Source organism: Corvus hawaiiensis, chromosome 1 (genome assembly GCF_020740725.1).
Source record: "Corvus hawaiiensis isolate bCorHaw1 chromosome 1, bCorHaw1.pri.cur, whole genome shotgun sequence".
NCBI classification, from domain to species: Eukaryota; Metazoa; Chordata; class Aves; order Passeriformes; family Corvidae; genus Corvus; species Corvus hawaiiensis.
In genome coordinates, this window is record NC_063213.1 from 30,499,725 (window position 1) to 30,513,243 (window position 13,519).

Consider the following 13,519-nt stretch of genomic DNA (forward strand, 5'->3'; position numbering starts at 1 on the left):
ATCTTTTCAATTTATTAGGAATTCTTAAGATCACAACTGAAAACAAATAAATTGTCACAACATTAACAATATCTTAGCAATGTGCAAATATTTAAGCCAGCTTGTTTGCCATGTGTATCTTCTTCCAAATTTTATACTTGCTTTGCAGATCACAAATGGGAATATTACATGAATAGGAACATGAAAAAATCATTTACTCTTACAAAAACCCCTTACTAAAAGAACCACTTATTCATAAAAACCTTGTACCTGATGTATGGTGTATTTCCACAGAATTATGTATTTTTTCTGAATGTGTAAATGAACCATCAAAAAGGCAGCCACTTCTTTAGCAATAAACAGTTGCTTTTGTTAGACTACCCCCGCCCTAAAAAAATGCGGATTTCCCTGCTCTAAGATCATAATTACTAAGCACTCCTCATCACGCTGCTTTGAAGTTATACCATGCAAAAAAATCCTGGCGAGGGTTTTGGCCCTCATTCTTTACCTTTCACAACCAATTTCATAATACTGACAGTTAAAGGAATAATAACTAAAGTCATCCAGATGTAATATACACCTCTGTTGAGGGCTCTGGGTGATGGCTAATCCTTTCTAGCATGTGAAACAGTGCAGACCTTCAGTAAAATTTCATCTACACAGACCTACTACAGAATTTCACAGGATATTTACATATACAATAAGTGCACTGTGGATTCCAGCAGAGACACCTCTCTCTATATATATATATTCATTTTACCAACATAAATGCTATCTCCAGATGTTAATTTTATTTATAATATGAAAGACCTTTATAAGCTCAGTGTACACTCACAAAGACAGACATGCACACACCTTTACAGATGAATAATTACATAAAACAGGGTCCCTTACTGTTCTCAGCTCTGCAAAAATACTGCAGTCATGAATTAAACATCACCTTCCAAAGTTCTCTGTTTTGTGCCTGCTCTGGCAAGGTTTCTGGGAACACTGATTAGAATCTGAATAGCTTTACATTACCTCCAACCTTAGGCCCACCAGCTGATCCTGGCTTTCTTGCACTGTTTGAAGGATTTCCTGGCTTTTTAGGTGCCGGTACCTTGAAGGCTGAAGCAGCTGATGATGGCCTATTTCCATCCACTGACTCTTCATCATCAAAGCTTTTGTCTAGAAAAAGATACATTAAATAAAAATACAGCCATTAGAACGGGTGTATTTTCATTTCCTAATCAACTATTTTGCTTCACATTTCACAGAAATTCACAAAATGCATACATAAAACCAAGTATTTATCACTTTGTCCTGTCTCTGACCTAGGAGTAAAATGACAATGGGAGATAAACAGCATTTTCTGCATCTCAAGTTCTTATAAAATATTATTTTACCTTCATAATTAACCACAGTAAAACTGAGCATAAAAATGAATCCTACACATCCATTCCCACAAAGGAAAAATATCTCTGCACAGACTGAATTTTTTAATAATTTCTTAATATTTTCCCAAAAGGAAAGCCCTTAATACAATTTTTATCATTCCAGTCTACCGAAGAAAAATGCTTCTCCTTTTCCTTCTTTCACTCATGCATGCATTTTCTGCTACACATCCTCCCACAATGTGTCTAACTAGCACTGCCTGTCTCCTTCCTTCCACCCAGATTTTTCAACTTACAATCACAGATCCTCTTGCAGATCAGTCGCCTCATTCCTCTGATAGCTCTTCAATCCCCTCACCCTAGGACGGACCCAGCACCTCACATGGCCACATGCAGTAAATTCTTGATACTAATCAAAGATTCCATCAAAATCTGCTCGCAAACACCCTAGATCCACCACCACTGAGATTTGTGCCGGCATCTTTCTCTCCCTTCCCTGCACTAGGTGCTGCACAACCAATGAGCTGCAAGGTGACATCATCTTCTGGGAGCCAACGCCAGAGGAAAAGGTGAAAATTCTCCATGCAAATAAATTCATTCCCACACACAGTATTTGCCACTATTCCAATCCTTCGTTAAGAAAATTAGACAGGCAGACAATATTCCAGGGCTTGCACTCCTCTTTCCTGTAATTTCAGGTTTGTGTATTTTTAATCATGAAAGAAATTCATCTCTAGTGACTAAATAGTCTCAATTCAAAATATTGTGGCTTAGAAGAACCCCAGCATGTTCCAACAGGAGAACATAATGTTTTCTCCACCCACTTATGGAAGAAGGATTTATCTATAAGCTTGAGCACAGAAAACATACCAGACTATGGTTCCTATAATAAATAAAATGGGCGAGGCTGAGACACAGCTGCACTACAGTAATGAAAGACCAATTTAGCATATTACCTGCACTAAAACCTGCCATTTGTTAAAAAAAAAAAAAAAAAAAAGAAAAAAAAATTAATTGCAAAGCTTCATCATCTCTGTAATGGTTAACTGTTCACCCTTCGCTTATTCAGAACTTGCTCCCAGTGAAATGTCAACTATATTTAACAATGTAGCCTCCCAGAGGAAAGAAGCTTGCACTAAAGGGTATAAGAAAGGTTTTGTCCAGCAGCGTTTGCAGCACCATCAAACGTCAGAGTCAGAACACCCTGCATTTAAGGTGTCCAAGATCACTGCTGCTATAGTTAGTACATTTTTCTAGCATTTGCCAAAAGCTGTTTTGCACCAATGAATCTCCATGATCAAAGAAACAAACCATCACAAGAAAAATACAGATGCATATTAAAATTTTTCAATAATATTATTTCCTCCTCTCCTATAAACACTGATTTTTAGGAGAATCTTGCCAAGAGTAATTGTTTGGATCTGTAAACTCTCTGAATTGGAGGAAAAGGCATCAGCCTTCCCCCTCACTGTCCTGTGTGCTGCCATGGAAACAGCACTCCCGCTCAGCATACGAGCTGAGCCAGAATACATTTTGATTCCTGATGCTTTTACTCTCAGTATCTTAAATAGAACCAGACATCAAGATTTCGAGCAAGGAAAGCCACTAATACAAAGGCCAGATTAAGTGAAATGATCTAAACACTGTAACAGAAGGCTAAATGGCAAAGGTTAATATCTAGGATGCCTGCAACATTACAGGTAATTTTAGAATAGCATTAGAAATATCTTGCACATTTTTGAACAGCATGAACAGATCAACACTGACACGTGAGTATGGAATCATGAAAACAGACTAAAAGGGAAAACACGCTTTTCAAATAAAAAAGGTTTTGTTGCTGCACTTGCAAATCTGATGAAGAAACAGGCAAGACTTTCATGCTACTACCCAACAGCTCTACAATGCAGCACTGATATGCAAATATTGCATAAGCCTTTGAAACAATAAAGTTATTTGCAATACAATCTTAAAAACAGAAAGTGAGCATTTGCTCATTTATGCAAAATCTCCTAATCAAGAAAAATCTAAACAACCCCAAACAACTGTGTACTTTGGGAACCAGTGACTCAGACAAATTAATTTTATTTTTACCCAACAATTCATCATGAAGGAGTATTAAAGACAGAGAACTGTACAAGTTATTGCTCAACCCGCAAATGTGCAAATAGAATTTCAGAAAAAAATGCGAAGGCAAATGTTTCGACCTACTGACACATTGTGTATATTAGAGGATATATTAAATAATGTTCTTGGTAAAACTGTCAAATTACTTTGTCTAGTTAAAGAATATTTTTTCAAACATTTAAAACATTGTTAACACTGAATTAAAAATCTACACCATGAAATAGTTTTACACAGTTTTTCAGTCCACATGAAACCCATCTTTTTAAAATAAATGCCTTTTTCTTTTGAGGTACACAGAACTGATTGTAAGCACTGATACATGAGTGTTCTTAACCAGACTTTTCATGGTTTATGTTAAAATAAATTAAAAACTGAGGTACAGTTACTTGAAGTGTTCTAAAATAACAGCACAGTACCATAAGCATGTAAAATTAATGGCTGAAAAGGATCTGTTTTAATTCTATTAAGGCTAAAGTGATAATAATGCAGCTGAGCCTCTTTTGTTCTGGATTTGTGTTTTAAATAAACATAAGCAGGAAAATTTCATTCGGTCTTTTAAAGAAACCAGAGGTTTTCCTGACCCTTTTAGGCCTTTACACATTTATTTCCCTAGGATTTAACATCAAAATTCCAAGTGATCTTTAGGGACTTTCCATTTTCAGAAATATGCTTCACACTGTGAAGATCTGAAACCTGAAGTCTGTATTTATAGCACTTCATGAAAACAGAGCATTATATTTGCTTCCCCTACAATGTGCCTTCCATGTGCTCTCACTCATCTGCAATGATCCACTTATTTGTAGCTCCTGTAAAAGGAGTACATTTCCATGTACTTCAGCATGGAGAAGCCCAGCTCGAGTTGTAACTGCTGCTCCACAGGGTATAATCAAGGAGCAGTTCTGCTCAATCTGGCTTTACTATGTGCCTTTGGGTGGCCAAAGGACCAGGGATGGAGCTCCTGACAGCCGACACCCAGAGCACGGGGATGGCTGTATTTCAGTATCAAACTGTGCCTCTAATGTTAGTTTTATGCAGTCTACAAACAAAATGTATTTCTACAACAGAAGTAATAAAAGCCTAAATGGAATTGGTATTTCAAAACAAAGCCATCTATCTGATGGATGCAAACTCTAAAATGGCTGGATAATTTTCATTCTAGGTAATTTTAACACTTTCAGAGTATCAGATTTTACATACGCAAATACACCTGACAGCTAAGAAAGCATTATCTAAACAGTGTTTTAAACCAAAGCTCCAAGGTACTAAAAACAAGAAGTCATATGAATTGCTAGCAACACACAGACCATCTTAAAGGAAAAACACAATAAAGACACTGAGCCTCAGTTAAATCTCACAACACTGTTATTGTACTTGATAGGTACTATTTTAAACCATAGTGGATAAGGAGTTTTGGAGGTAAGCACACCATACAGAGAAGAGCCTGGAATCTAGTACTGCCAAAAGCTCCTGAAGAAACCTGATGAGCAACAAATGCTCTCAACTCTGGTACAAGTTCTCTTCCAGATGAACAACTTCAAAACAGGGGAAGAAAAAAATTCAAGAAAAGGTTGTTTTTATCTTCAGAAAGCTAGGCACTCAAGATTCAACATGTGAGCACTAGAAGTTTTCTCTTCTAATGCAGGGCAGAGACCTGCACCATAGAGCATGTTCTGCAGGTACAATGCAGCAAGTCAACTGCTACCAATGAACTGCTGTGCATTTCTATAAAACATTTAAAGAGTTGTCTAAGAAATCTTTCCAGTTAAAGACCCTTCCAAACCAACCTGCAGGACACATCAGAACCCAAAGTCTACCACACTTTCAGAACTTATGATTTACCGAAGTTTTTTGAAGATGACATCCAGGCAGACAGACCAAAACTTGAACTATCACAGTGGATTAAATACTAGAATTCTTAAGAAACAAACGATGCCATTTGAACTAAAAATAAACAAAATATGTGCTATCTTCCTGCCTTGTAGCGTTACTCTTGGGGGCCAGATCACAAACACGTAGCGCATGTTTTCTGAAGTATTCAGAGAGATCAAAGCATAAAAATTTATAATGAAACTTGATATTCAAAGAACATTCTAGTACTCCCAATATTTTAAACTTCAAAACAATCTGTTTACTGTGATTTGCCTACAGAGCAGTAAAGGTAATTACAGATGTATCCAGTGACAAGGAGAATCTAGAGAGAAATCTAAAGCTTTTCATATCCAGAGAGAAAAAGTATTTTTTTTCCAAAGATGATTAAATTCGAATACATTTATTGTTACTGCAACTCAAGCCTCTACCTTAGCTGGTTTGAAGATACATGTGACATTCTGGTATCTAGCTGTAAGTCATAGTCAATAACAGAAAAATGAAACACAGTATCACCTACACAGCAGTGTTAAGTACAAGATTTATATTCTACTTGTGCTACTCAGCACCAGGAAATCAGAAGTTAACTGACTTAAAGCAGATCCCCAAGTGACACCCTAAGGATGAAAAACCTGCATCCCCTGCAGTAATACGTAACTAAAGCTGGCAATAAAGGCAAATCTTGATACTGTTTTCAGTAGCAACTTCTTACATATCTAACACAACTAGGTTTGTAAATACCAACCTGCAGTATTTTACTGTAGATGAACAATAGTCAAACCAGAAAACACAGTACATTTAATATTTACATATTTAGTAAAACTGCTTTTAAACTGACTTAAGTTCAAAACATTTGTATCAATTTTGCTTCAATAACTGATAATGATAAGCTTTGCTAACAAATACTAAGTGTTTTTTAACTACTGTTAACACTTCCTCCTTTACACCACAAAATATTTATGAGGACGACTGCAAAATCCTGCCTAAGCAAAAAAACCCCCAAGTAGATGAACTCTTTACATTTTACAAGTCACTCCCCCATTCTGTGCCTACCAAGACACCGACTGTCTGTCTCCCTTCAGGGACTTACATAGACTGCATCAATTACTTGGAACATCTGGGACGGGATCATTACCTCAATTCCAGATGAACTGGTGCGGCCTACAACAATTTCTGTCCAAGCATGAAAATGAAGCCACAAGCACTACACATGCATCAAGTTAGTTGATCCTTCTAATCCATACTTCAAGCCAATGCCCCACATCATCTAGTGAGAACTTTATCCCTTACACATCAGGCATTCCATCCAGTCCAAATCTGTTTGTCCAGACACAAAGGATAGGATTCATTTGCCTAAGCACAGTCATCTAAAACCAGTTTAGAGAGTTCTGGGCATCCTGTCTGGCAGCCAGCTGACATTCCAGAAGGCCACAGATCTCTTGTGGGTCTTGTGTCACGCCTGTTCGCTCCGCGTGGCTACTGTGGATACTGCAAGGCACCTCGAGTGGCACAAGACACCTATGGCTGGACAGATGAATCGCACCTAAGAAGCTTCAGATCTACCATAAAGGCATCATTCCTTGGCATTCTCCCTGAGCTACAGCAGGTCTCAGGATCCTAAACCATTAGGAGACAAATTCTCATTCCCAAACAAAAGCCTGCTTCCCACAAAGATGGAGCATGGCTCTTCAAGAGACAATAGCCGGAGGCACAGAAACGAGGCCACTTACTGATGGATTTAACTTCACTTCGTGTTACCTCCTTTGCTCTCTTTGCCTTCCTCAAGGAAGCAATTGCACTTGGTATACTCAGTGCTGGCAAATGGTTCTCTTCTGTGCAATATATGCAAATAGTTCTCTTCTGTGCAATATATGCTGATGCTCATCAGCAAATCTCCAGCTCCTACCAAAAGAGACTCCTTTTTCCATAATAACCTTACAGGGGATGGATGAGATAAAAAATACCAATGAGAAGAGTGGTTAAAGAACAACAAAACTTGGTTCAAAAATCTCCCAGCGTTCTTAAGCCAAACATATTCCTTCACATGCTATTTTTTCAGGCAGTTCCTGGGAACACAGGGAACTAGTGTCTTCAAAAGAATCAAAAAGGCAGCAAGTAAGGGGAACTAGAGTCAGTAACAGGAATAAGGCAAATATTTATCACTTAAATTTTGCTGTTGATCTGATCTCAAATTTTAATAAAGATCCCCTAACTTTTCAACAAGTGAAGCAGAATACAGCTCTCCTACATTCCATCAACCAGCTACAGCACTGAAAGAGGCTCACACCCGCTTTTGGGTTTTTTTTTTTTTGTTGTGGTGTATGTGTTTGGTCTTTTTTAAAACATGACTCTCAATGAATAGGACAAAAGAAAACAAGGAAAATGAGAAAGAAGACACTAGACCTGACAGACATTTAAAAAAAGAATTACTTAGGAGTGGCAATGGCACATGCCACAATAATCATCCACATTTAATACAGGCCTATTCTAATGACATTAGTAGTTTATCCATTCTACTCCATAGTTTCATGAAGGACTATGTTCAAAAAAGATTAATTCAGAAAAAATGTAACGTATCCCCAGTATTATTTTCCTAACCTCAAAGAAAAGCTAGTCTTACAGTTTATCTGTCTGGCTGAAAGACAAGATTTAACTACAGGTTTCAAATAAAGCTGCAGTAAGCTCAAATAAGCAACTGAGCTAATTTTGCTCCCAAGTAAAGCTTCATTCCCATTTCTACCTCTAGAGTGTCTTCTGTAAACCATGTAATTTTCTAATTTTTACCTATTAAAGTTAAACAGTTTCTGCAAATCTTGCCCTATTCTATATTTTTACAGCACCTGTAAAATTATTTCCATAGTCCACATGTTTGAATTAATTAATAAATCATTTAGTCCTTTCTAAATTCCTGCAATTGGACTTTCCTTTGTTATACATGTGTAACATTTCCCAAATGTTACTCCCAGCAAACTTACTGAAAACTGAAGATGCAGTCAATATCACTGTACTTTAAAAATCGTCCATTTCACTTTATTTACATCTTTCCTGAGGCATGTTCAATAGCCTTCTGAATCAACACCTAATAGCCTATAACCTATTAGTAAATGAAGTACCATTTTCTCAGTAAAACGGGAAGAGAAAGATAATGAGGTTCTCCAGAATTCATGACAAGGCAACACCTAAAACAGGATTCAAGACTAAACAGCAAGGCTTAAGATATAACTACGTAATGGTATTGTTCTTCAACATCTGTACTACGTTATTGCTCTAGGCCATGCTATTTGGACCACACTGCACTATGTCCAGTGCTGAAATGTTAACAAATCAAGTACCTTCTGGGCAGGGGGAAGGAAAAAAGGTGTAGAAAGGGCACAGGCTTACCTTGCATAAGAAATCAAAGACTGCAAGTTTTTGACATTTTAAACACACAGGTTGACTCACTAGCTGTAACACAAAAACTGATGGGATACTCCTCTATTTTAGCACAAAGTAAAACATGCCTACCACAGTGCAAATGTTTTGCTCTCTTATGAAATATTAGCATTAAAGCTGAAAAAGGCAGTAACTTCTGAGGCACTCAAGATTTCTGCTAAATGAGTGAGTACTCCCTCTGAGAGTTTCCCCACCCAGACACTGATTAAAATGAAAGCAGGTAATTCACTTAAAACAGTGATAAAAAAAGAAAGAAAAAGCTCTACGAGAATTTTTACTCCATGCTTGGTTAATTTTTGTGAGCCACTTTACACATAAAAGACTCCTAATTTCTATCAAAAGTGATGGTTTATTTAACTGTTGTATCTTGTCTGAATTCAAACCTCATTTGTGGCCAAACCCTTCATTCTGCTGCTTCAGTTGCCCTCTAAAAAAGCTGCCACTTCAGGTATCTCCTTTAAGTATAAACTCCACTATTTGCATTTAAAATATTCTGTAATCCAACAGCCAGTCTTTGCTCAGTAGGCCTGGTTTAATTACTGTCTTCATTATCTCAGCTCCAGATGTAATTTTATTTCTTTCTTCAAAAATTCCTTTTGCTTATACATCAAGTACCTAACTCTCAATAGCACCAGCATCTTCTTCAGTGAATCTAATGGCCTATTTTAAAACCAATATATTTATCACAAACCCACATTTTATCTAGAAACCACTATCCATAAACTGCAATAATATGACTAGCATTATTGATGTATTTAAGTTCAGAAAAGTATAAAAAAGGACCATCATATCTATCTGCAGCTAAGTCAAACAACTGATACCCACTGAGGAATGGTTTCATTCATGACATTGCCAGTACTTAATTCGGTCACACAGAAGCACCTGGGTTTAATGATTTGAATTTTCAAACTATCAATTACAACACAGCAAGGGTAAGAGAGGCACTCAGAAGTACCATGTTCATTCATCTTTAACATATATCACAAGTATATGTGATAGTGAAGGGGCATTGGATATATATAATATCAATGAGAAGTTTTACAAACAGGGAGTTTAAATTCTTGCTCCTAGTGATTTACTGTTAGAGGGTGACAGTGACAAATACAATTCTACCATCAGAGAGACCATGACAGTAGCTAATATTTGCATTAGTTTTTAGTGTGGCCAATTTCTGCATGTTCAACTCAATTTGCCTGTTGAAAATGTACAACAGCAAGGCAGATTGACAAATAAAACACAGATCCTAGAAGCAGAAAGTGTAATACAAGCACATAGCAGACAAAATGTTAAGAGATTTATTTTTCTGAATTTTAGATCCATGTAGTTTAGGAATTAAAAGTTAATATCTGCACATGAAAACATGCACACCACAGCACAGACGAAAGGGGTTGCTAATGGCCTTTCAGCTCACTGATCTCTGCCTCACACAGTCAGAAGCAGAGATTAAGAAAATATGGCACATTACCTCTATTTTACTCTCAATGCTGCAACTTCACTCGTGGGTAATAAAACAGGTGGTTTTAAGAGGCCCAACTCTCCTCAAAATCGACTTAACATAGAATCATAGAACAGTGTGGGTTTTAAGGGACCTTAAACATTATCGAGTTCCAACCCTCCTGCCATGGGCAGGGACACCTTTCACTAGACCAGGTTGCTCAGAGCTCCAGCCCGGCAGTGAACTCCTCTAGGGACAGGGCAGTCACAACTTCTCTGGGCAGTCTACTCCAGTGCCTCACCAGCTCAAGTGAATTTTAGTCTAAATATACCCTTTTTCAGCTTAAAGCCATTCTGCCTTGTCCTGTCAGTCCATGGCCTTGTAAAAAGTCCCTCTCCAGCTTTCCTGTAGGCCCCCTTTAGGTACAGGAAGGTGCTGTATGGTCTCCCTGGAGCCTCCTCCGCTCAGGGCTGAACAATCCCAATTCTCTCAGCCTGTCTTCACAGGAGAAGTGCCCCAGCCCTCTGATCATCTTTGTGGCCTCCTGTGGATTCACTCAACAGGTCATCTCCCTTGCCCTGCTTGCCACACTGCTTTTGATGCAGCCCAGGACAGAACTGGAGTTTTGGGCTGCAAGCCCACACTGCCAGGTCATGTCCAGCCTCTCATCCACCAGCAACCCATAACCTAAAAATCTCACACCAGATCTGGAAAATCTGAAGTGCTTGGTCTATGGCTAAGCAGCTTTAGTAGCTGCCATTTCTCTAATTTTGTGGGAACATGATCCAACCCCAAAATAATACACAGAGACTGTTTCTCGCAGTGTTTCTAATGAGTTTCTCAACAATGCAAAGAAATTTTAAACAAAAACAATCTAAACAGAAATACTTTTGACCTTTAAGTTCAATAGCAAACCTCACACTGCGTAAGTTGGACTTTTATCAGGTCAACACACAAAACAACGCATAATGATAAAAGGATTTTTTGTCAAATAGGAATCTAGTCATGTTCATTGCTTAGGCAATCATGGAACACCATGGAGCTCTTGACTCTGATGAAAGCAAAAATATCTAATCTGAAGAAAGTACAGTTCTTCTGCAGGCTGTTAAGAACTTTGTTCTACATCTTCAGCCCTTCTCCTCACCTTTGCTCAGGCTCCAACTATCCACCTTTGAGGGCTTTTAAGCTTTTCTCAGTTGAACAGAAAAGTTTTCACATCAATTAAATATACATGAAGCAGTACCAGAGAAATCCTGTTACCATGAAAATTTTGTCGCCTACACTCCATATAGCTGGGAAACTCCTGTGAGTTTTAAATTGTAGTTACTTCTTATAAGAGGCTACATACACAGCTCGTTTTCAAAAGGCTCTTATTATTTATCAACTGCTCTTTTCAACTGTTGCTGTGAAAGTGTATTTTGATGAAGGAGCTGGGCAAAAAAAGCAGACACAAAATCCGAAACACAAGTCTTTAAAACTAAGATGCTTTTATAAATACAATATACAGAATGGAATTTCTGATTCAGGTCAATACTACAGGAGACCCTTGACCTCTGAAGGCATTTCAGACACTGAAATGATCCAAATGTAGCTTACTTGCTCATCAGTATTTACTACAGGAAGACTTTATTAAAAATAACATGTAACAGTAAGGAAATACTCCTCATACTTCATAGATAACAAAGATGAAAATAAACCCTGCAAGGCAAATATCCAATCAGTCAAGTGGAAGATTCTTGCAACATCTATCAAAGGAAACCCTTAGTAGGCTTTAAATTTCTCCTGTGGCTCTTCACAATTCTAATGTGTCTTTTTTTTTTTCTTTTTCAAAGTGTACCTTTAAAAAATAATAATAACTACCCCCCCCCCCCCCCCCCAAACAACTAAAAAACATGTAATATTACCAACAGTCTGGAATAATCAAAACCATGCAGACAGAATGGAAAACACCAAAGTAATTTTTATTTTGTAACTTGTTCTTAAAAACTAATAAAAACTGACTCCAGCACTCCAGACAACCAACACTTTTGGATGAAAGATTAAACATATCTGGAAATCTTTTTTGTGAACTCATGTTTCATGTTTAATGAAAACAACAACCACCACCACCCACAAAATTCCTTGACACTTTGAAAATGTCATTTAGAAACAGAAGACAAATCTTACTTGTAGTTATTACCCTAGAACATATTAAAAATTCAGGTGCATGTATCACTCCAGAAGCTATGCTGGTTTTGAGAAAACAACTGTTTTATGTCATGTGTTCGCAGCCTTGTTTTTTAAATAAAAAATGCTCTGAGTTGCACAGTTCTTCCCTGAATTATTTTTTTTCTATTCACATCAGTCTTGAACCTTGCTATATTCATCCGCTCTCTTAGTAGAAACTGTCTTTCCATATAGCCCTTGGCGTGTTTACACATTCCCTCCCTCTCCCACTCAGCTGCTTCACTGTCCCACTGTTCTTTTACTGCTGTTAGCAAGAGTACTTGCACTTTATAGACAAAACACAACTCAGAATCTATGTTAATCACTGGGAGTAGAATATGACCTTACTGTGAAAAGAAGCTTTGCACTGGTTTGGTTCCAAACAGCAATCAAATTCCAGCTCATGGTATCTGTCCTTCCTCCCTCAGGCACAGCAAGTAAAGCCATTTCCCAAATCAGCGTGCCCACCAACTGCTAATAACGGAAGGGGAGTGGTGGGGACCAATTACAGGAAAAGGAGCCAGTGCAGGTGCAGTCAGAATGTTTAAAAAAACACAGGCCCAAACAAGAACAGAAAAGGGAGCAAGTGATACACTTCTATCCCACACAAAAACTTCTGCTACTATTTATATTCCCACACCCAGGAGACAGCTCTGAATGGTACAAAGCACCACAGTTACAGCCTGACCAATTTCTAGGCCAGTGTAGCAATTACTTTATTATCATTATTCACAGGACTCTGTTGGTTTAAAAAGTCTCCTACCAGAGGATAACAAAAATCAGAAATAGACCTCAGAAATCCACGTGCACTAAAATAACATATATATTTTAAATCAAGCTAATGTCTCAAACATCACTGTAGTTTCTGTATCTTTAATATGTCCAATCCCTTCCTCAGTCAAAAGTAAAATATTAAAGCGGTACAGCACCCACACTTCACAGAAACTACTTAATCAGATTAAAGACTTAGGAAGACAGCCTTCCCTCAGAAGAACATCAGGGAATGGAAGATAATTGTTCTTATGCTTTAGGACCATGCATATATTAATCAAGTATTTTGAAAGAAGACAAAACATAAAATTTGATATGCATATGCAGTAAGATA

The 13,519-nt window shown here is 37.6% G+C and overlaps 1 protein-coding gene across 50 annotated transcripts in view; it reads right to left on the reverse strand.

Annotated features, from left to right (window-relative positions):
* Nucleotides 1-13,519, reverse strand: part of CLASP2 (cytoplasmic linker associated protein 2) — a 146,168-nt gene that overhangs the window by 86,998 nt on the left and 45,651 nt on the right. For 37 of the 50 annotated variants that reach the window (XM_048298077.1, XM_048298059.1, XM_048298041.1 and 34 more), the window contains exon 8: nt 1,000-1,146. In XM_048298077.1, coding sequence (XP_048154034.1) covers nt 1,000-1,146 — 147 coding nt within the window. Of the gene's footprint in view, nt 1-999; nt 1,163-1,648; nt 1,859-13,519 lie in introns of those variants that run through there. The other 13 variants (XM_048298364.1, XM_048298357.1, XM_048298348.1 and 10 more) reach the window with 2 other exon arrangements.